This window comes from Phyllobates terribilis, unplaced genomic scaffold (genome assembly GCF_046119375.1).
Source record: "Phyllobates terribilis strain yellow unplaced genomic scaffold, ASM4611937v1 Scaffold_2__4_contigs__length_985480577, whole genome shotgun sequence".
NCBI lineage: Eukaryota > Metazoa > Chordata > Amphibia > Anura > Dendrobatidae > Phyllobates > Phyllobates terribilis.
Genome location: NW_027362762.1, coordinates 70,138,777 through 70,162,579, shown reverse-complemented (window position 1 = coordinate 70,162,579; position 23,803 = coordinate 70,138,777). Strand labels below are relative to the sequence as shown.

Below are 23,803 nucleotides of genomic sequence, written 5' to 3'. Positions count from 1 at the left end.
GGTAGACCCTCCCGGAGTACTGGCTAGCGATCGGGGCCTGGTCAGTCTGTGAGCAGATGGGATCTCCCCTGGCCAGGCGGAGTTGTAGGCCTCCCCAACTAATTGTACTCTTCTGGCTACCTTGCTAGAGGCGGGTAAAAGTAGCCCACGTCCCTGAGTGTACCGTGTGGTGCTCACCCGTATGGCCGGTGACTCGGGGCCTTCTTGTAGCTTCCGCTCCACGATGGCGGTGCTGGTCCCTTGCGTGTGACCGTGCCTTCGGGTTTCTGGGCCAGAGGACCTGAAATCCCCTGCCAGTCGGTTTCTGCTGCTGGGTAAGGATTAGTCCCCACAGCCTCGGACTCCGGGTCCGGTGAGAACTCTTCAATCAGGGCGAGCTCTACAGCTTCCAGCCCCTGACTCCTTTTAGCACTGCTCCCACTGAGCTCCTGATCTTTCTTTCCTATAGCTGCTCCTCTCCAGACCAGACTGTGTCTCTGTCTGGGACTCCTCTTCTTCTTCTTCTCCTCTAACCCTGCCTCAGCCCTAGTTTTATATAGGGGAAGTTCTTCCCCTCCCAGGACTAGGCAGGAGGTGTGGCATGCATAGGATTCCTGACCAGGAGACCTCCCACCTGCTCTCAGACGTAATATTGCTAATGTAGCACCCCGAGGACTCGGCTGCTACAGGGGTATTGCACCTCGATCCAGAGGTGTGGTATTCCACTCCCGGGTAAGGATGGAGTGTGGGACTGAGCTCAGCTAGCTGCATGCACTACACTCATCCCATTTCCGGGGGACAGAACAACGGTACTCCCACCAGATAGATGTGCAGGTACGACAGCGTCTGTCCCTGGCTGGAGTGGGAGGGGGGGAGGAACATCCCAGTAGTGTAGGGGCAGATAGGGGAGGGACTCTGGGCATAGAGGTAGGAGCCCATTGGGTGCTAGTCACCTGGGCTCACACATAGAGGGAGTATATATGGTGGGCACCATCTAGAGACAGGGAGAGCTGAGAGAGTCAGAGGGAGAGTTCAGCCAGGAGGGCTGACAGGGAGCTGTGGCTCCGGCTGGGCCCAGCTCCAGGGCCAGGCCTGCAGTGGAGAGGAGGAGGAAGAGAGGCCCAGAGACGCAGGACAAGAGGGAACCCTGAGATCCCAGAAGTAAACCAAAAGGGTGAAGGGTTGGCAGAAAAGGGTACCGGAACCCAAACTGGTGGAGGCTAATGATCCTCAGCCAGGAACCGGAGGTCGTGGTCAAGTTTTGGCGCGACCCTCACCACATCCACCAGGAAGGCACACCACGAATAGGGTCAGGAAAGCCAGAGAAGGTTTTACCACCAAGAGGCCCGAGGGAGCCGGACAAAGGTGGATCCCTGGTGGGAACGGCCAGTAGGAAGGAAGAGAGGGGAGCTCAGGACCACGCTCTGGACTGCCTGGGAGTTGGCCGAGTCCCACACCTGGTGGACGCAGCACGGCTCGGGTGGTCACTCAAGGCCGGAGTGACCGGAACAACACCTGTGAGTAAAAACCCTGAAACTGCATCGCATGTCTCTGAGCTTCCTTGCTGCACCATCACAACCACCATCTTCCACATCTGCTGCCCTGAGGCCATACCCCTCCCGTTGGGGGTTATACCATCCTTGCTGCACAATCCTACCACCGGACTCAGCGGTCTGCTCTGCAGCGGCGGCCTCCTAGCCGCAATCAACGGGTGGCGTAGTCGACACTTAAACAACATCTACAAAAGACTGCCACACACTTAGTTTGACCACCCTGGGCACGGACCGGGTCACCGCCACAAGGACTACTACCCCTATCCAGATCCGGCTCCGGGTGTCCCTTGAACATGGCCCAGGGGGCGCGTCAATTTTGGCGTAGTCGGCAGGATTACGTGCCCGCAACCACCGGGTACTGCGTGCCTGAAGAAAAGTTCATATTTACCGTAAGAAGAAGTCTCCCGCCAATTCCAGAGGGTCCCCGCCATCGGACGCCGTCTCGGATCGTTTCCCGCCGTTTGCCCGCCATCTGCAGCCTTTTCCCGCCATCCACGGAGTTTCCCGCCATTGGGAGACGATTCCCGCCATCTGAGACGATTTCCCGCCCTGGCAGAGCGGACGCCATTATGGGCGTGCCAGAGGGTGGCAAGAGGCCACCTCCCATCGTGGGCCAGGTCCAGGAATGGCGCCAAAAGCGGAAACCGCCCCCACCAGCAGAGACTGCAATGATAGAGATGTCCATCAGAGCGAGGGGTCTGCCCCTGAAACTGACAATCACCAAGTGGCCCCGGGACCACCCTCAGGAGGGGCGGATCAAGAACAAAAGAGAGAGGATGGGTGCAGCCTGGAGGAGTCTGGAAAGATCGCACCCGGAGATGGAGGGAGAGTCAGGCAGCACCGACCCTCTGGTCAGGAGCCTGTTGCAGGCCGCCACCCCAGAATGCCTGGTGGAGATCCTGGCACAGCTCCCCAAAGATCGGGAGCATGCACAGACCGCGCTGGAGGACTTGGCTCAGAAGATGGCCCGAGTGCAGCAAGAAGTGTTGACAGAGTGGAGCAGAGAAATGGCCCTGCAGGCTGGAACCCGCCAGCAAAGGACACCACCCGGGACGAGGAGTCTGTCTGCCTCTGAGGATGGTGCAGGAGGGACGAAGGCCGGAGACGACGCCGTGGAAGGAGCTGAAGAGATGGAAGCAGGTAAAGGGGACGTTACTACCCCAAGCCTAGAAGCCGTAAGCCTGCCCCAGCTCCCCGTCGCAGAGCCCGAAATCCCACCGACCGTGCCCGTTGCTGCACCGCCACCGCTCCGAACTAGGCCTCAAGCGGCAGGAGCCGCGGCCACGCCCCCTGAGACGTCACGCGCCTTAACCCTGAGCGCGGCCAAGCAGGAAATGCCACCGGCCTGGTCGCAAGGCCTGGTGAATCCAGGCGCCGCTACCACCACCGCGCCCTCGACCTCCACAGTGCTGCCCCTAGGCGAAGACCTACTTGTGCAACATACTTGCCCGGATGGGCAGCCCTTTGAGTGGCCACCGGAATACCTCAATCCCCGATTCCGGAAGGAATGGCCCCTGTGTGAGCCCCTGATCCCGGCTCCGGCACCCGCCAAGATCACCCCACTCCCGTTGGAGGAGGCGCAGTTCGCATGGGACCCCACCGGTGAAAACCTCATGGGGTTCACCCAAGAGACCCGGGCAGCCGCAGCCCAGCGTGCGGAGTGCTGCCGACAACAACTGGAGGTCTTCAACAAAGAACGGCGAGAGAGGCGGATCCGCGAGGAGCGGCTGCAGGTCCAGAGCGCGGAGCAGAAAAGCCGGACCCGGAGAAACCCCCGTGCAGCCCACGGTCCCCGCGCCACCGGGACTGTAATCAAGTTCCAACTGGAGCACGGCTGGGGCTTTATCAGGGATCACAAAACCCCCGGTGACGTCTTTGTCACCCGCAGGGATGTCGAATCTCACCTGCCGGAGGGACACAGCGGACGTGACCTTTACCTGGGTGACGAGGTCACCTTCACCCGGCATCAGTGTGCAAAAGGACCATACGCCCTTCATGTGCACCGGCTGACGGAGGAAGAACTGCGGTATGAGGAGGAACAAAAGGACCCGGACGGGTTTGAAGATTACCCTCAAGAGGAGATAAGGAGAGGACACCGCTGCTGAAGGGAAGTAGCATAAAGAGAACTGTATATAGTTACCCGTAGGGGTACCTAAGTTGATGCAAATCAGAGTGTGGTCCCCGTTGGGACTAGTGTGAACTGTTTGCTGTGTGTCCCTATCCCTGAACAGGATGAGGACTGTGAGCAGCCATCCCTCTTCCCCACAGGCTAAGGACTGTGAGCAGCCGTCCCTCTTCCCCACTGGCCGAGGACTGAGAGCGGCCATACCCTGTAAATAGTTGCGCTTCCTAAAGCGCCCCCTACCGGTTTTATAGGACGAACTGATTTTCTTCTAGTGACTGTTGCACTTTACCCGGTCATAAGTTGCACCGTGACCGGAGGAACAAGGACGTTTTATATGAAAAAGTTTATATTGCTAGAATAATATATAAGTTACCTGTCATATTATATTCTGATAATGTTTTATAATGTTTTATATGTTAGTATGTTTTAAAAAAGTTTGTATGTTTTGGTATGTTTTATTCTTTTACAGCCCGAGGACGTGCTGTGATTTACCAGGGGGGAATGTAGCACCCCGAGGACTCGGCTGCTACAGGGGTATTGCACCTCGATCCAGAGGTGTGGTATTCCACTCCCGGGTAAGGATGGAGTGTGGGACTGAGCTCAGCTAGCTGCATGCACTACACTCATCCCATTTCCGGGGGACAGAACAACGGTACTCCCACCAGATAGATGTGCAGGTACGACAGCGTCTGTCCCTGGCTGGAGTGGGAGGGGGGGAGGAACATCCCAGTAGTGTAGGGGCAGATAGGGGAGGGACTCTGGGCATAGAGGTAGGAGCCCATTGGGTGCTAGTCACCTGGGCTCACACATAGAGGGAGTATATATGGTGGGCACCATCTAGAGACAGGGAGAGCTGAGAGCTGAGAGAGTCAGAGGGAGAGTTCAGCCAGGAGGGCTGACAGGGAGCTGTGGCTCCGGCTGGGCCCAGCTCCAGGGCCAGGCCTGCAGTGGAGAGGAGGAGGAAGAGAAGCCCAGAGACGCAGGACAAGAGGGAACCCTGAGATCCCAGAAGTAAACCAAAAGGGTGAAGGGTTGGCAGAAAAGGGTACCGGAACCCAAACTGGTGGAGGCTAATGATCCTCAGCCAGGAACCGGAGGTCGTGGTCAAGTTTTGGCGCGACCCTCACCACATCCACCAGGAAGGCACACCACGAATAGGGTCAGGAAAGCCAGAGAAGGTTTTACCACCAAGAGGCCCGAGGGAGCCGGACAAAGGTGGATCCCTGGTGGGAACGGCCAGTAGGAAGGAAGAGAGGGGAGCTCAGGACCACGCTCTGGACTGCCTGGGAGTTGGCCGAGTCCCACACCTGGTGGACGCAGCACGGCTCGGGTGGTCACTCAAGGCCGGAGTGACCGGAACAACACCTGTGAGTAAAAACCCTGAAACTGCATCGCATGTCTCTGAGCTTCCTTGCTGCACCATCACAACCACCATCTTCCACATCTGCTGCCCTGAGGCCATACCCCTCCCGTTGGGGGTTATACCATCCTTGCTGCACAATCCTACCACCGGACTCAGCGGTCTGCTCTGCAGCGGCGGCCTCCTAGTCGCAATCAACGGGTGGCGTAGTCGACACTTAAACAACATCTACAAAAGACTGCCACACACTTAGTTTGACCACCCTGGGCACGGACCGGGTCACCGCCACAAGGACTACTACCCCTATCCAGATCCGGCTCCGGGTGTCCCTTGAACATGGCCCAGGGGGCGCGTCACTATTACTGTGGAAACCAGACCCCTGGGGTGCCACAGTTACACTATATAAATCCATGCAACCAGCATGGATTTATATAGTGTGACCGTAAAAGAATGGTAAAAAATAAAAAATATATACTTACCTTCTGATGGCCTGCCGACGTCAGCGGTCGCGTGACCCGTCACATGGCTAAATGACGTCACGGCAGGTCCTTTTCAGACCATCGCGAGCTGCCGGCAAACCAGGACGCATCGGATAAAGACACCGGGGGCCATCAGAAGGTAAGTATAATATTTATTTTTTATTTTATTCTTTTTTTACAGGTTCTATGGTACCCGGGTCCGGAGGAGAGTCTCCTGTCCTCCACACCCGGGTACCATCCGCACATTGAAACGCATGGATTCCGCATCTACAGATGCAGGGATGCGGATTCCATGCGTTCTAATGCAAGTCAATGGCGGCGAAAACACCGCGCTTCCGCAAAATAATTGGTAGTGCTGAGGATTTTTCCCCAATGATAATTGGCAGCGGAAATTTCCGCAGCATGTACACAGCACATGCGGATTATCATTGGAGAACATGGCAGACCTTCTACCAAGCGTTTTTTAAGCGTTTCTGCAGCGGAATTGCCGCTGCGGAAACGCTTAAAAAAGGCATAGTGGGCACACAGCCTAAAAAAAAATATTATAATTAATATTGTGCCAAATTAATTTCACGTGAACTATCACATGATCTATCACAGGGGATCATGTGACATGTCACGTGATAAATCAGGTGTGTGTGTGGGGGGGCCCCGCGCCTTCTAAACTGCCCGGGGCCCTTGCTACTCTTAATTCACCCCTGGTCACCGGAAATGGTTTTCACTTCACAGGTGTTCCCTGTCAGGTTTAATAAGTGGGATTTCTTGCCTTATAAATGGGGTTGGGACCATCAGTTGTGTTGTGCAGAAGTCTGGTGGATACACAGCTGATAGTCCTACTGAATAGACTGTTAGAATTTGTATTATGGCAAGAAAAAGGCAGCTAAGTAAAGAAAAACAAGTGGCCATCATTACTTTAAGAAATGAAGGTCAGTCAGTCCGAAAAGTTGTGCAAACTTTGAAAGTGTCCCCAAGTGCAGCTGCAAAAACCATCAAGCGCTACAAAGAAACTGGCTCACATGAGGACCGCCCCAGGAATGGAAGACAAAGAGTCACCTCTGCTTCTGAGGATAAGTTTATCCGAGTCACCAGCCTCAGAAATCGCAGGTTAACAGCAGCTCAGATTAGAGACCAGGTCAATGCCACACAGCGTTCTAGCTGCAGACACATCTCTTCAACAACTGTTAAGAGGAGACTTTGTGCAGCAGGTCTTCATGGTAAAATAGCTGCTAGGAAACCACTGCTAAGGACAGGCAACAAGCAGAAGAGACTTGTTTGGGCTAAAGAACACAGGGAATTGACATTAGACCAGTGGAAATCTGTGCTTTGGTCTGATGAGTCCAAATTTGAGTTCTTTGGTTCCAACCACCATGTCTTTGTGCGAAGCAGAAAAGGTGAACGGATGGACTCTACATGCCTGGTTCCCACCGTGAAGCATGGAGGAGGAGGTGTGATGGTGTGGGGGTGCTTTGCTGGTGACACTGTTGGGGATTTATTCAAAATTGAAGGCATACTGAACCAGCATGGCTACCACAGCATCTTGCAGCAGCATGCTATTCCATCCGGTTTGTGTTTAGTTGGACCATCATTTATTTTTCAACAGGACAATGACCCCAAACACACCTCCAGGCTGTGTAAGGGCTATTTGACCAAGAAGGAGAGTGATGGGGTGCTACGCCAGATGACCTGGCCTCCACAGTCACCAGACCTGAACCCAATCGAGATGGTTTGGGGTGACCTGGACCGCAGAGTGAAGGCAAAAGGGCCAACAAGTGCTAAGCATCTCTGGGAACTCCTTCAAGATTGTTGGAAGATCATTTCTGGTGACTACCTCTTGAAGCTCATCAAGAGAATGCCAAGAGTGTGCAAAGCAGTCATCAAAGCAAAAGGTGGCTACTTTGAAGAACCTAGAATATAAGACATATTTTCAGTTGTCTCACACTTTTTTGTTAAGTATATAATTCCACATGTGTTAATTCATAGTTTTGATGCCTTCAGTGTGAATGTACAATTTTCATAGTCATGAAAATACAGAAAAATCTTTAAATGAGAAGGTGTTTCCAAACTTTTGGTCTGCACTTCAACTATGAGAAACAGAATCTTAAAAAAACAAAAAAAACAAACAGAAAATCACATTGTATTATTTTTACATAATTAATTAGCTTTTTATTGCATGAAATAAGTATTTGATAGAAAATAGAAAAACAGAACTTAATATTTGGTACAGAAACCTTTGTTTGCAATTACAGAGGTCAGATGTTTCCTGTAGTTCTTGACTAAGTTTGGGTACATGGATTTTGCCCCCCTCCTCCATACAGATCTTCTCCAGATCTTTCAGGTTTTGGGGCTGTCGCTGGGCAACATTGAGTTTCAGCTCCCTCAAAGATTTTCTATTTGGTTCAGGTCTGGAGACTGGCTATTCCACTCCAGGATCTTGAAATGCTTCTTACGGAGTGACTCCTTAGTTGCCCTGGCTGTGTGTTTCTGGTCATTGTCATGCTGGAAGACTCATCCACGACCCATCTTCAATTCTCTTACTGAGCGATGGAGGTTGTTGGCCAAAATCTTGCGATTCATGACCCCATCCATCCTCCCTTCAATATGGTGCAGACGTCCTGTCCCCTTTGCAGAAAAGCACCCCCATAGTATGATGTTTCCCCCACCATGCTTCCCCAAGTAGGAAAGTGTTCTTGGGTTTATACTCATCCTTCTTCTTCTGCCAAACACAGCGAGTGGAGCTGATACCAAAATGTTATATTTTGGTCTCATCTGACCATATGACTTTCTCCCATGCCTTCTCTGGATCATCCAGATGGTCATTGGCAAACTACAAATGGGTCTGGACATGTGCTGTTGTGAGTAGGGGGACCTTGCGTGCCCTGTAGGATTTTAATCCATGACGGCGTAGTGTGTTACTAACGGTAATGTTTGAGACTGTGGTCCCAGCTCTCTTCAGGTCATTGACCAGATCCTCACGTGTAGTTCTGTGCTGATTCCTGACCTTTCTCAGAATCATCCTTATCCCATGAGGGGAGATCTTGCATGGAGCCCCAGACCGAGAAAAGATGACAGTCATCTTCCATTTTCTAATAATTGTGCCAACAGTTGTCTTCTCACCAAGCTGCTTGCCCTGTAGCCCATCCCAGCCTTGTGCAGGGCTACCATTTTGTCTCTGGTGTCCGTAGACAGCTCTTTAGTCTTGGCAATAGTGGAGAGTTTGGAGTGTAATGGAGTGTGTAGACAGGTGTCTTTTATACAGGTAACAAGTTCAAACAGGTGCAATTAATACAGGTAATAAGTGCAGAGTAGGAGGGCTTCTTAAAGAAAAACTAACAGGTCTGTGAGAGCCAGAATTCTTGCTGGTTGGTCGTTGATCAAATACATATTTCATGCCATAAAATACAATTTAATTATGTAAAAATCATACAATGTGATTTCCTGTTTTTTGTATATTTAGATTCTGTCTCTCACAGATGAAGTGTACCTACGATAAAAATGACAGACCTCTCCATTCTTTGTAGGTGGGAAAACTTACAAAATCAGCAGTGTATCAAATACTTATTTTCCACACTGTATATATATTTATATATTTGGCTTAAAAAGGCCCTATGTGGCCAAAACGTTGCTTGTATTTATTACCTTTTGTATGCGGTAACCAATAAAGGGATCCCTTTGTGGAGAACATCTGGTACCTTGAACCTTCTTTATTTTTGATGATCTGGCAACACTGTGAGAGTTGCACCAAGACTGCACGGACCACGGCGTGGCGCATGGGAGTGGACATCTTTTTCAACATAAAGGAGACTAGGAGCTAATGCCTATGTTCATGTGTCTGCTGAAAAATGACCTTTACAGAACAACAAAAATGAGCCTGGTATCAGATGTTAGGCTTACTGACCAGTGTAAAAAATGCAAGATTTCTGAAATATTTGTAACAATGTAGCCAGTCTCTGATCCATGCTGTCTGTAATTCGGAGAGCATGAATTTACTAGACAGGTTCTCTATAAACAATAGGTCATTTCCTGATTACACAGTCCCTGTAATGTCCATGAATGAAACGTCTTACAAATGGCTAACGCCCCAAGGATCCCTACACTTATTAAACTGAATGACTTCACAGTAAAATTCTGTTAAAGCCCTGGGCATCGGGGACACTTCCTCCCACTCCGATCGGTTGCTGTGGTAGACTTGAACCTCATCAGTGATTTCATCAGGAGCATAATCGCCACCCAGGATATAAATTTTATCTTCGATACCCACTGCCCCTGCATTAAAACCAGCACACTCAAAGGACCCTTCACCCTTCCACACACAAGTCTCGGGGCAGAAACTGTAAACTTTATATGTTGAAAGGTCACAGATGTACAAGGTGCTGTTGACTGGAACGGCTTTGATTAAAGTGGCGTGAAAAAATTGTCCAAACTCTGCCACAAGTTCACACCATTGATCCGTGTCTGCGTTATACTTGAAAAAACAGTCAAGTGAAGGGTTAAAAGCATCTGTGATCTCAACTTCAGATCCCAGTACGTAAATGAAGGACTTGCATGCGCTTGCTTCAGGATAGTATATCCCTCTTGGCAATGGACCAACTGACTTCCATTCCTTAGTTAAAGGATTATAAGCTTCGACATCTAGTAGACTACGTATGTCTTGTGCTCCTTTGGTTTTCCCACCAATCACAAACAACTGGTTGAGGGCCATGACAGACGTATGCATGGTTCTTGGCTTTTTCATGGCTGGCACTAAAAATGAGTTATTGCTTGAAGGACAATAGCACCAGGTTCGGTCAGTAGCTTCATGGTGCGGTTCGGCGATATGAAGCCGCACGGCTCGACAGCAGCTTCCGGTACATCCTCCTGTGATAAAGAGCTTTTCTCCAAAACTAGACAAGCTAGAACCAGGGAGGTCGACGATATGGATCTGAGGAAGCTCCAACCATTTATCGGTTTTGATATTATAGCAAAATGTGTACTGAGTTTCTCCATCTTCTGCTGTTTTATGGACAAAGATATATTTTTCCGTAGTTGAAATTCGGGCATCTGGGTATAAACCCCCAAAATGTTCAATGCATCGTATGGCATTACTGACCTTAGATGAACAGTCCATGGTTGCTAATAATTGCTCCTCAGAATCCAGTAGATTTTGAAGAAAAGATAGTGATAGCTGATGTAGTCTAACTTTACTTATCAATTGAGGGAAAAATCGCTCTCTCTTTTCCAAACTATGTTTCGTCCAAGCTAGAACGGCCATGAGCACAAACTCTTCATCTGGAACATTCAGGTCATCATCCTCGAGGCATTTTTCTAGCACTCCAACATTCAATTCCAAGAAGTCCGTAGATTGTGCTAGCAATGGGAAATGCCGTAGAGCAAAGTGTAAGGCACATTCGAACAGACGGGTGGAACCGTAGCTATCTGACAACGACAGCAGAGTCAGGCAGTTACTTATGTCAATGGTCTTAATTAAAAAATCACTGCACGCCTTCGATAGTAGAGGAACCTGGAGAAAGGAGGACATCTGAAATAGCATATCCACATTTCCTTCTGTGATCTCGGCTTTGCCTGTGTAGGCGTAATCCAGAAATGCTTTTATAGCTTTTGGAGACAGATTGCTGATGATGACGCTTCCTCCATCTCTTTCTTTCATATTTACTTCAAACATAGCCCTGAAAGGCAATAGAACTAAATTAGTCATGTAAATTATTGCATCGGGCAAAAAAGTTGTTTTCCAGAACCCCAAAAAGGTGCATAGATTACCAAGGAAACCCTAACTTGTCCACATCCCAATTTGCTCCTTGAAGGAGCAAATTTATCAACCATCTTCAAGATAGATAATTTATGGTCAGTGAGGGAGACCTCCGCTAATTCCGATAACAGGGTTTCCAAAATTTCCTGTGTGAGTGAAGTGAAATGAGCATGTGTGTAACCACCAATCCTATTGACTGTAAATTAAGTTGTGGTTGCACATGCTCACTACTGATCCATTCACTCCAGGAACTTTAAGACCACTGTAGTCATGATTGTACCATTAAAGAGGTGTTCTCAAGTCTAAATGTTATCGCTTATCCGTCGGAATTACATCAGATAGATAGGGTGGGCAGCAGTGTAAGAAGCCTCTTCTTTCCTCCACACACCTGTTATCTCCAGTATATAGATCAGATAGACAGGGTGGACAGCAGTGTGAGCAGCCTCTTCTTACCTCATCACCCCTGGTATCTTCAATATTATATCAGATAGGTTGGACAGTAGTGTGGGCAGCCTCTTCTTACCTCAGCACTCTTGGTATCTCCAATATTATATCAGATATTTTGGACAGCAGAGTGGGCAGCCTCTTCTTACCTCAGCACTCCTGGTATCTCCAATATTAGATCATATAGACAGGGTGGACAGCAGTGTGATCAGTCTCTTCTATTAGATCAGATAGACAGGGTGGACAGCAGTGTGAGCAGCCTCTTCTTACCTCAACACCCCTGGTATCCCCAATATTAGATCATATAGACAGTGTGGACAGCAGTGTGGGCAGCCTCTTCTTACCTCATCACCCCTGGTATCTTCAATATTATATCAGATAGGTTGGACAGTAGTGTGAGCAGCCTCTTCTTACCTCAGCACTCTTGGTATCTCCAATATTATATCAGATATTTTGGACAGCAGAGTGGGCAGCCTCTTCTTACCTCAGCACTCCTGGTATCTCCAATATTAGATCATATAGACAGGGTGGACAGCAGTGTGATCAGTCTCTTCTATTAGATCAGATAGACAGGGTGGACAGCAGTGTGAGCAGCCTCTTCTTACCTCAACACCCCTGGTATCTCCAATATTAGATCATATAGACAGTGTGGACAGCAGTGTGGGCAGCCTCTTCTTACCTCATCACCCCTGGTATCTTCAATATTATATCAGATAGGTTGGACAGTAGTGTGGGCAGCCTCTTCTTACCTCAGCACTCCTGGTATCTCCAATATTATATCAGATATTTTGGACAGCAGAGTGGGCAGCCTCTTCTTACCTCAGCACTCCTTGGTATCTCCAATATTAGATCATTTAGACAGGGTGGACAGCAGTGTGGGCAGCCTCTTCTTACCTCAACACCCCTGCTATCTCCAATATTAAATCATATAGACAGGGTGGACAGCAGTGTAAGCAGCTTCTTCTTTAATGAAGACTTGCGACAAAATGCGTAGGAGGAGTATACATAGGTAAGCACTATTGCTACTTCTATCTATTTATTACTATCTAGACACCTGGCTTATATATATTAATTTATTCCAGATGTCTGCAATTCACCCATGATGATTTGTTGTTATACTTACCTATATTGGGTTATCCCCCATAATCACCATCTAATTTGTTAGTACAGTTTTTACTTGTACTCCTTGCTGCTGGGTATATCGCCCTACATGTGTTCCCCCATTTTAAAACCTCCTTTTGTAATTTTCTACCAATAAAGGATTATTTATACTATATTTCAGGCTTTGTACTAATTTTTGTAGGCTTTCTAGTTTAATAGTACATCTAGCCATTTTGACGATACACTTAGAATTTAAGAGGGTAGTACACATTAACTATTTTGGGACTATACTATACAATATACATATATTCTTACTTGCTACTTTAGGAACTATTTGTATACACTTATGTTTTGATCTTTCTGTGTGCAATGTAGCGTGACAGAAAGCAGCTCATCAGTGCTGGGGGTGTGGTTGGACTAGGAAGCACGAGGACAGTTGTCCTGTATTGATAATCTCCTGCTGATTAAACACTGATTGTATGTTCTTCCCGTGTTTCCATGGGTTTCCTCCGGGTTCTCTGGTTTCCTCCAACACAAAAGACATACTAATAGGGAATTTAGATTGTGAGCCTCAATGGGGACAGTGAAGATAATGTCTAGAAAGCGCTGCTTAATATGATGACGCTATATAAGCAATGTAAAATAAATAAATTTACCAACCTGAAGAAGTCACTGCTGGCTGCCAGGACACAACGGTGGCACGGAATAGATTCTTCTTTCATCGTTATGTTGAAGTCAAAGAATATGTTTTGTTCTCTAAAGTTCTGCAGCACGGTTAATATTTGCTGCCCATGACCTTCTGCCACCAAGGAGACCGATATCTTTTCAGCAGTTAACGATCCGTTGCACACTGCTTTCCCAAATGGGTCCATATTGAACCTGGAAAAATGGGAAAGTAGGAAGCGAAACATAACTCAAATATTGGTGTAAAGCTTTGGGGAAAAAAATTAATCGAATGGTTATGTCACGTGGTAGAGGATCTGTAACAACAAATTTGGATGTAGAAGAATTTTCATTACTATTATTTATTTTGTAGCGCCTTTAAATGAGTTGTCCGGTGAAAAAAACGTATCCCTTATTCAGAGGATAGATGATAAATTATTGACTGTGGGGATTCAACTGCTGAGACCAATCGATGAGCATTGGCGCATGCGCAGATCCGTAGTGCCACCCTGGCGCATGCGCAGATCCGCAGTGCTGCTCTGGCGCATGCGCAGATCCATAGTGCCACCCTGGCGCATGCGCAGATCCGTAGTGCCGCGTTGGCGCATGCGCAGATTCGTAGTGCCGCCCTGGCGCATGCACAGATCCGTAGTGCCACCCTGGCGCATGTGCAGATCTGTAGTGCTGCCTTGGCGCATGCGCAGATACGTAGTGCAGCCCTGGCGCATGCGCAGAACAATAGTGCTGCCCTGGCGCATGCGCAGATCTGTAGTACTGCTCTTAAAATGTCATCTCATCAAAACTTAATTGTGCATTAACTGCCCCAAGGAATGATGGCGTCTGTTCAAGATCTCTGGCGGAGGAAGCTGGTCACTCAGACAAGAGTGACCTGTCATTCAGTGACAGGAGGGCGGAGGTGGGCGTGGAAAGAGGTCGGAGAGCTAAAAGTGCAGGGTCATGCCCCTGGACTTGACATTATGAATTTTGGGGAAAAAAAAGTTTTATTTTGTCTCCATTTTCTGAGACCCATTATGTTTTCATTTTTCTGTCAAAGGGGCTGTGTGAGCTGTGGATGCTTTTTTCTAGGATGAGATGATGTTTTTATTGACTCCATTTTATGGCTTTTAACAGGTTAATAGTTGGTGGGAGAAAGCTCCATGCCACTCACGGCTGTTAGAGGCACATGATGGCTGTTAGGACATAATCAGACGACTGTATAAATCCGATAGAGATCGGACCATAATCCTCAGACTGGCCGGCGGATCTCCCAACCCAAGAGTGAGAGCTGCATAGAAATACATGAAGCTGACACGCTCAGGTGGGGAGAGCCTCCAGCCAGTCCAAACATGGACTTCAAAAGAGACTTTAATTTGTGCTATATAAAACAATAATGACATATTGGTGTATACGAGTACAGTAGAAGCAATCAGGCAATTTTGCCTAAGAACTCTGCCACGAATAAAGAATGGGATCTAAAAATCCTCCAATGTCTCCCAACGATCCAGGAGAAATCTGATGATGAACAACGCTTTTTTTCCAGCATGATGGAGACCATGTCACAGGGAAAAAGCAGAGACTAAGTGGCTCGGTGAACAAAACAATGACATTTTAGGTCCATGGCCAGGAAACTCCCAGATCTCAGTCCCATTGAGAACCTGTGGTCAATCCAGAAAAAAACAGGTGGACAAACAAAATACAGAAATTGTGATAAACTCCGAGCACTGATTAGACAAGAACTGGCGGTCATCAATCAGGATTTGGCCCAGAAGTGGATATGCAGCCGCCAGGACAAAGGACAGAAGTCTTGTAAAATAAGGGTCAACCTTCTAAATATTGAGTCTTTGTATAAACTTTATGTATTCGTCAATAAAAGATTAAGAACGTATGAAATGCTGATAATTGTACTCCAGTAACCAGAGAAACATCCAACAATAACATCTAAAAAAACACTGAAGCAGCGAACTGTGAAATCCAAAATTTGTGTCAGTCTCAAAACTTTTGGCCACAACCATAAACTCCCATATATACAGATAGTGTACATACTCATACACACAAACTGTAAACACATATACTATAAGTACATATATATATATATATATATATATATATATATATATATATATATATATATATATATATATATATACTGTATATATGTACACAGAGGGGAAAATAAGAATTTGATACACTACCAGGTACACTTCACCTGTGAGAGACAGAATCTGAAAATAAAAACCAGAAAATCACATTGTATGATTTTTACATAATTAAATTGCATTTGATTGCATGAAATAAGTATTTGATCACCTACCAACCAGCAAGAATTCTGGCTCTTACAGACCTGTTAGTTTTTCTAAGCCCTCCTATTCTGCACTCATTACCTGTATTAATTGCACTCTGTTTGAACTCGTTACTTTTATAAAAGACACCTGTCCACACAATCAATCACACTCCAACCTCTCCACCATGGCCAAGACCAAAGAGCTGTCTAAGGACACCGGGGTCAAGATTGCAGACCAGCACAAGGCTGGGATGGACTACAGGACAATAGGCAAGCAGTTTGGCGATAAGGCAACAAGTGTTGGCACAATTATTAGAAAATGGAAGAAACACAAGATGACTGTCAATCTTCCTTGGTCTGAGGCTCGATGCAAAATCTCGCCTTGTAGGGTAAGGATGATTCTGAGAAATCAGCCCAGAACCGCATGAGAATACCAGGTCAAAAACCTGAAGAGAGCTGGGACCACAGTCTCAAACATTACTATTAGTAACACGCTACGCCGTGATGGATTAAAACCCTCCAGGACATGCAAGGCCCCCCTGCTCACACCAGCACATGTCCAGGACCGTTTGAAGTTCACCAATGACCATCTGGATGATCCAGAGGAGGCATGGGAGAAGGTCAGATGGGACCAAAATACAAGTTTTTTTTTCTGTTGTGAGTTTGGAGTGGCAAGGACTCCAGACTGGAAGGCCACAGCTCAGAGAGGAGCTGAAAGCTGGGACTACAACCTGTGTGGCTAATCCCACACTGCTATGGACTGTGTTATCGTTTATCTTTTTGTTTTGTTGTTTTGCCAGTAAGGCTGTGTTTATGTCTGCTGGAGTTGCAGGGCTTTACGCCACATAATAAAGCCTGCAGAGGAAACACGGTACCTGAGTCTACTTCCAGAAGCGGCTGAGTGAGGCGTCCTACCACAACATATATACACATACTGTACTTATACATGCATACACTGTAAATACACATACACACATATATACACATACTATAAATACACATGCACACATATATATATATACACAAACACACACATATACACATATACTGTAAATACACATGCACACATACAGTTATATGAAAAAGTTTGGCCACCCCTATTAATCTTAAGCTTAATGTTTTATAAAAATTGGTGTTTTTGCAACAGCTATTTCAGTTTGATATATGTAATAACTGTTGGACACAGTAATGTTTCTGCCTTGAAATGAAGTTTATTGTACTAACAGAAAATATGCAATCTGCATTCAAACAAAATTTGACAGGTGCATAAGTATGGGCACCCTTATCATTTTCTTGTTTTAAATACTCCTACCTACTTTTCACTGACTTACTAAAGCACTTTTTTTGGTTTTGTAACCTCATTGAGCTTTGAACTTCATAGCCAGGTGTATGCAATCATGAGAAAAGCTACTTAAAGTGGCCACTTGCAAGTTGTTCTCCTGTTTGAATCTCCTCTGAAGAGTGGCATCATGGGCTCCTCAAAACAACTGTCAAATGATCTGAAAACAAAGATTATTCAGCATAGTTGTTCAGGGGAAGGATACAAAAAGCTGTCTCAGAGATTTAACCTGTCAGTTTCCACTGTGAGGAACATAGTAAGGAAATGGAAGAACACAGGGACAATTCTTGTTAAGGCCAGAAGTGGCATGCCAAGAAAAACATCAGAAAGGCAGAGAAGAAGAATGGTGAGATCAGTCAAGGACAATCCTCAGACCACCTCCAGAGAGCTGCAGCATCAACTTGCTGCAGATGGTGTCACTGTGCATCGGTCAACTATACAACGCACTTTGCACAAGGAGAAGCTGTATGGGAGAGTGATGCGAAAGAAGCCGTTTCTGCAAGCACGCCACAAACAGAGTCGGCTGAGGTATGCAAAAGCACATTTGGAGAAGCCAATTTCTTTTTGGAAGAAGGTCCTGTGGACTGATGAAATCAAGATTGAGTTGTTTGGTCATACAAAAAGACGTTATGCATGGCGGCAAAAAAACACAGCATTCCAAGAAAAACACTTGCTACCCACAGTAAAATTTGGTGGAGGTTCCATCATGCTTTGGGGCTGTGTGGCCAATACCGGCACTGGGAATCTTGTTAAAGTTGAGGGACGCATGGATTCCACTCAGTATTAGCAGATTCTTGACAATAATGTTCAAGAATCAGTGACAAAGTTGAAGTTTCGCAGGGGATGGATCTTTCAGCAAGACAATGATCCAAAACACCGCTCCAAATCTACTCAGGCATTCATGCAGACGAACAATTACAATGTTCTGGTATGGCCATCCCAGTCCCCAGACCTGAATATCATTGAACATCTGTGGGATCATTTAAAGCAGAGGTCCCCAACCGCCGGTCCGCGGACCAGGACCGGGCCGTTGGGGTTTTTCAGCCGGTCCGCGGCGCCGCTGACCAGGGCCGGCGTCAGCACCCGGCGCACCCGGGCAAATGCCGGGGCTCTGAGCAGGCAGAGGGGCCCACTGGCGGTCGCGCACCCCGCTGGGCTATGGGCGGAGGAGAGCGGTGTCAGCGCCTGCCCTTCTCCGCCGCTTGCTCAGGGCCCCGGCAGCCCGATACTTACCTCTCCCCGTGCCTCCGCAGATCAGCTGTCTTCCTGCTCTGCGCTCCCTGTGACGTCTCAGGTCAGAGGGCGCGGTGACGTCTTTACACCGCGCCCTCCCCTGAGCCGTCACAGGGAGCGCTGAGCGGGAAGAAACGACAACGCTGGAGTTCGGAGCCAAGCAGCGAGCGGCGGGCAGCAGGTGAGGAGAAGGGAGGTGAGTATTTGATTTTTTTTTTTTTTTTAATGTATGGAGGCATGGGGCAGTATAAAGAGGGGAGGGGGGGCATCCTGCTTGGGGCATTATAAAGAGGAGGGGTGACAGCCTGCATGGGGCATTATAAGGTGGGGAACAGCCTGCATGGGGCATTATAAAGAGGGGGGGATTCCTGCTTGGGGCATTATAATGAGGAGGGGTGACAGCCTGCATGGGGCATTATAAGGTGGGGACCAGCCTGCATGGGGCATTATAAAGAGGGGGGGATTCCTGCTTGGGGCATTATAATGAGGAGGGGTGACAGCCTGCATGGGGCATTATAAGGTGGGGACCAGCCTGCATGGGGCATTATAAGGTGGGGAACAACCTGCACGGGGCATTATAAAGAGAGGGGGGGACATCCTGCATGGGGCATTATAAAGAGGAGGGGTGACAGCCTGCATGGGGCAGTATAAAGAGGAGGGGTGACAGCCTGCATGGGGCAGTATAAAGAGGAGGGGTGACAGCCTGCATGGAGCATTATAAAGAGGAGGGGTGACAGCCTGCATGGGGCATTATAAAGAGGGGGGGTGACAGCCTGCATGGGGCAGTATAAAGAGGAGAGGTGACAGCCTGCATGGGGCAGTATAAAGAGGAGGGGTGACAGCCTGCATGGGGCATTATAAAGAGGGGGGGCAGCCTGTATGGGGCATTATGTGGGGGGTAACAGCCTGCATGGAGCATTAAAAGGGGGGGGCCTGTATGGGGCATTATGTGGGGGGGAACAGCCTGCATGGAGCATTATAAGGGGGGGGGCAGCCTGTATGGGGCATTATGTGGGGGTAACAGCCTGCATGGAGCATTAAAAGGGAGGGGCCTGTATGGGGCATTATGTGGGGGGTAACAGCCTGCATGGAGCATTATAAGGGGGGGACAGCCTGTATGGGGCATTATGTGGGGGGTAACAGCCTGCATGCAGCATTATATGGGGACCGGTATCCTGTATGGAGCGTTATATGGGGGCCAGTATCCTGTATGGAGCGTTATATGGGGGCCAGTATTCTGTATGGAGCCTTATATGGGGGCCAGTATTCCGTATGGGGTCTTATATGGGGGCCAGTATTCCGTATGGGGCCTTATATGGGGGCAAGTATTCCGTATGGGGCCTTATATGGGGGCAAGTATTCCGTATGGGGCCTTATATGGGGGCAAGTATTCCGTATGGGGCCTTATATGGGAGCAAGTATTCCGTATGGGGCCTTATATGGGGGCCAGTATTCCGTATGAAGCGTTATATGGGGGCCAGTATTCCGTATGGGCGTTATATGGGGACCAGTATTCCGTATGGAGCCTTATATGGGGGCCACTATTCTGTGTGGAGCGATTCACCGGTTTCTGAGCTATTGTAGAATTTACAATAGATATCACTCATGAAGTGAAATCTTTGCATTGTACTATATATATATATATTTCTCCGCCGTATCTCTGCATCATGAATCGTGGTATGTGTTAAAGGGGCCCACTGAGACTCTTTCGCCCGGGGCCCAGAAAAACCTGGAGCCGGCCCTGCCGCTGACAGCTAGCTCCGCGGCCCTGCGCCTGGTCAGAACTCGCTCTGTGTGGATTTATAATGTTTTCTGCCATAGCCGTGACAGCTCGTAGCTGCCGGCAGAGAACATTATGCAGGACGGGGTGGGGCGTCGGGCGGGTCTTAGTGACGCAGCCCTCCACAGCACAGCATGGTACCTGTTGTACGTCACGGGGCGGGTCTTAGTGACGCGGCCCTCCTGCACAGCATGGTGTGTTCCTTACGGGGTGGGGCGGCAGGCTCTCCTCACTGACACGCCCCCGGCAGAACATGTTATGTGGGGCGTGCTGGGGCAGCAGACTGGCTTCAGTGACGCGGCTCCCGGTACCGGTGTTCAGTGTGTAGCGCTGCTAAGCAGCAGCGCTGTATACACTGACGCTCAATGTACAATGCTGCTACTTAGCAGCGCTGTACACCGAGGTCCCGCCAGCATCCTCCCCATACAGCTCCACCCCTCCATAACCCCACCCCCATATGACCAAAGCCCCGTCCCCACCCCCACCGGGCCATGGAAAACTGGTCTTGCTTAAAGCCGGTCCCTGGTGCAAAAAGGGTTGGGGACCTCTGATTTAAAGAGTGCTGTCCATGCTCGGCGACCATCAAACTTAACTGAACTGGAATTGTTTTGTAAAGAGGAATGGTCAAAAATACCTTCATCCAGGATCCAGGAACTCATTAAAAGCTACAGGAAGCGACTAGAGGCTGTTATTTTTGCAAAAGGAGGATCTACTAAATATTAATGTCACTTTTCTGGTGAGGTGCCCATACTTATGCAGCTGTCAAATTTTGTTTGAATGCAGATTGCACATTTTCTGTTAGTACAATAAACCTCATTTCAAGGCAGAAACATTACTGTGTCCAACAGTTATTACAAATATCAAACTGAAATAGCTGTTGCAAAAACACCAATTTTTATAAAACATTAAGCTTAAGATTAATAGGGGTGGCCAAACTTTTTCATATAACTGTATATACACATACTGTAAATACACATACACACATATATACACAAATAGAAATACACATGCACACATACACATACTGTAAATAGACATGCACACATACATACTGTACTTATACACATACACATATATACACATCCTGTAAATATACATGCGCACATATATACACATACTGCAAATACACATGCGCACATATATACACATACTGTACTTGCACATGCACACATACATACACATACTGTAAATACACATGCACACAAATATACTTATACTGTAAATACACATGCACACATTGTAAATACACACGCACACATATATACATATACTGTAAATACACATGCACACAAATATACATATACAGTAAATACACATGCACACAAATATACAATACTGTAAATACACATACACACATATATACATATGCTGTAAATACACATGCGCACATAGATACACATACTGTAAATACAGTGGGGAAAAAAAGTATTTAGTCAGCCACCAATTGTGCAAGTTCTAGTGTACGTATTTGGTCAATTACAAACAAGCAATATTTCTGGCTTTCACAGATCTGTAACTTCTTCTTTAAGAGGCTCCTCTGTCCTCCACTCATTACCTGCAGTACTGGCACTTGTTTGAACTTGAACTATCCTGGTATGCATGGTACCCCCTTATCCCTATCCTGGTATGCATGGCCCCCCTCATCCTTATCCTGGTATGTATGGCACCCCTCATCCCTATCCTGGTATGCATGGCACCCCTCATCCCCAATCCCTGGTATGCATGGCACCCTCATCCCCAATCCCTGGTATGCATGGCCCCTCATCCGTATCCTGGTATGTATTTCCCCCCTCATCCCTATCCTGGTATGCATGGCCCCTCATCCATATCCTGGTATGCATGGTCCCCTCATCCCTATCCTGATAAGCATGGCCCCCTCATCCCCAATCCTGGTATCTATGGCGCCCCTCATCCGTATCCTGGTAAGCAAGGTATTCCTCATCCCCCAATCCTGGTATACATGGCCCCTCATCCCCATCACGCTGCACACACACTAAAAAACAAACACTTATACTCACCTTTCTTCCCTGTGCTCCAGTGCTGTGTCCTGTTCTGCCGGAGGCCGGGGGAGGAGTGTGACACCGGAGTACGTGCATGCCCATATTGCACTGTTTGGCGCCATTTTGTTGAAGACACACTGAAATGTGTCTTCAGTAAAATTGTGCCAAATAGCACGCTATGCGCATGCGCCGATTCCGACGCCGCAGTCCGCCCCCAGCCGCCAAAACAGAGGCGCCGCAGCAACACTCCTCCGGGTCAGGTAAGTATGTCTTTATGGCGCCGGAGATCGTGGTATGCGTTCAGTACCTACGCATACCACGCTCTCTGGTGCCATACACTCCTCTTACCTGCAATGGCTCGATACGGTCTTCTGTCTGGAGCCAGACTGTGCAGGCATGTCACGCTTGCGCAGTCTATAAAGGCTTCAGAGACACGCATCTCTCGTTATATTATAGATACTGTAAATACACATGCACACAAACTGTAAAAACACTGTATACACATACTGTCAACACACTCACATGCATATATATTTACAGTACACAGTTTATTTATATATGTACACATCATAGTGCACATGGAGACATATACATACACACATACAGTATAAACATATACAGTGTATAAACATGAAGCCATTTTTGTAATCACATATATACTGACATATACACATCCCTACATTACATGTGCATTACAGAGGGGGTAATACTGACTGTACCTGTGTGGATGGTGAGCAGGCAGTGTCAGGGCAGGCAGAGCCTCAGCACAGAGCTGCATCTGTTACATTTAAATGGCCACACAGACAGTTGACAGTGTTACATTGTATCAGCAGCAGCATCATTGGTGCCGCAGCCCACCAGGGGGCCTGTTACATGTATCCAATTGTTATCCTGCCCCTCATTGGCGTCTATCCTCCTTTTCCTATTGGAGGATGACGTATTGGAAAGTATTGGAAGGAGGGAGCAGCATACATAGCCTCCAGCCCTGCCGCCCGGTGTTAGTGTGTGAGCAGAGGACAGGGACAATAGGCGGCTGTTATTATAGAGGGGATGATGAATAATGGAGCATTGCCTGGTATTGTGCTGGAGGAGAAATGTTACGGTCACAGCCGGGGAATATGACATTAAATATTCACATCTCAGTAATAGTTAAATAATTTCCCCAAATTGCTGCACGCACCGTACAATGGAGTAGTGAGCTTGAGTTGCCAGTATAGCAGAGTAAATCTACTGGGTTATCGTCAAGGCTCTGACACACAGCAGATCTATAAATCAGGGAGGCACAACCTTTTCTCAATTGTTGGACAGAGGATAGCTAGCTGATCACTGAGGGTCTGACCACAGACACACACACACACACACACACACACACCTGATTTATCACGTGACATGTCACATGATCCCCTGTGATAGATCATGTGATAGTTCACAGGAAATTAATTTGACACAATATTAATTATAATAATTTTTTTAGGCTGTGTGCCCACTATGCGTTTTTTAAGCAATTCCGCTGCAGAAACGCTTAAAAAACGCTTGGTAGAAGGTCTGCCATGTTCCCCAATAATAATCCGCATGTGCTGTGCACATGCTGCGGAAATTTCCGCTGCGGATTATCATTGCGGAAAAATCCGCAGCACTAACAATTATTTTGCGGAAGCTTGCATTGGAACGCATGTAATCCGCATCCCTGCATCTGTACATGCAGAATCCATGCGTTTCAATG

General features: G+C 47.7%; 1 protein-coding gene across 1 annotated transcript; it reads right to left on the bottom strand.

Moving 5' to 3' along the window:
* Nucleotides 1–7,480: 7,480 nt before the first annotated feature.
* KBTBD3 (kelch repeat and BTB domain containing 3) lies at nucleotides 7,481–22,920 on the bottom strand. The gene is made up of 3 exons (XM_073662079.1): nucleotides 22,800–22,920; nucleotides 13,445–13,663; nucleotides 7,481–11,159 (listed from the first exon to the last, which is right to left on the bottom strand). The coding sequence occupies exons 1-3, from the start codon at nucleotides 22,856–22,858 to the stop codon at nucleotides 9,557–9,559; spliced, it is 1,881 nt and encodes a 626-aa protein (XP_073518180.1). The 5' UTR covers nucleotides 22,859–22,920; the 3' UTR covers nucleotides 7,481–9,556.
* Nucleotides 22,921–23,803: the final 883 nt, after the last annotated feature.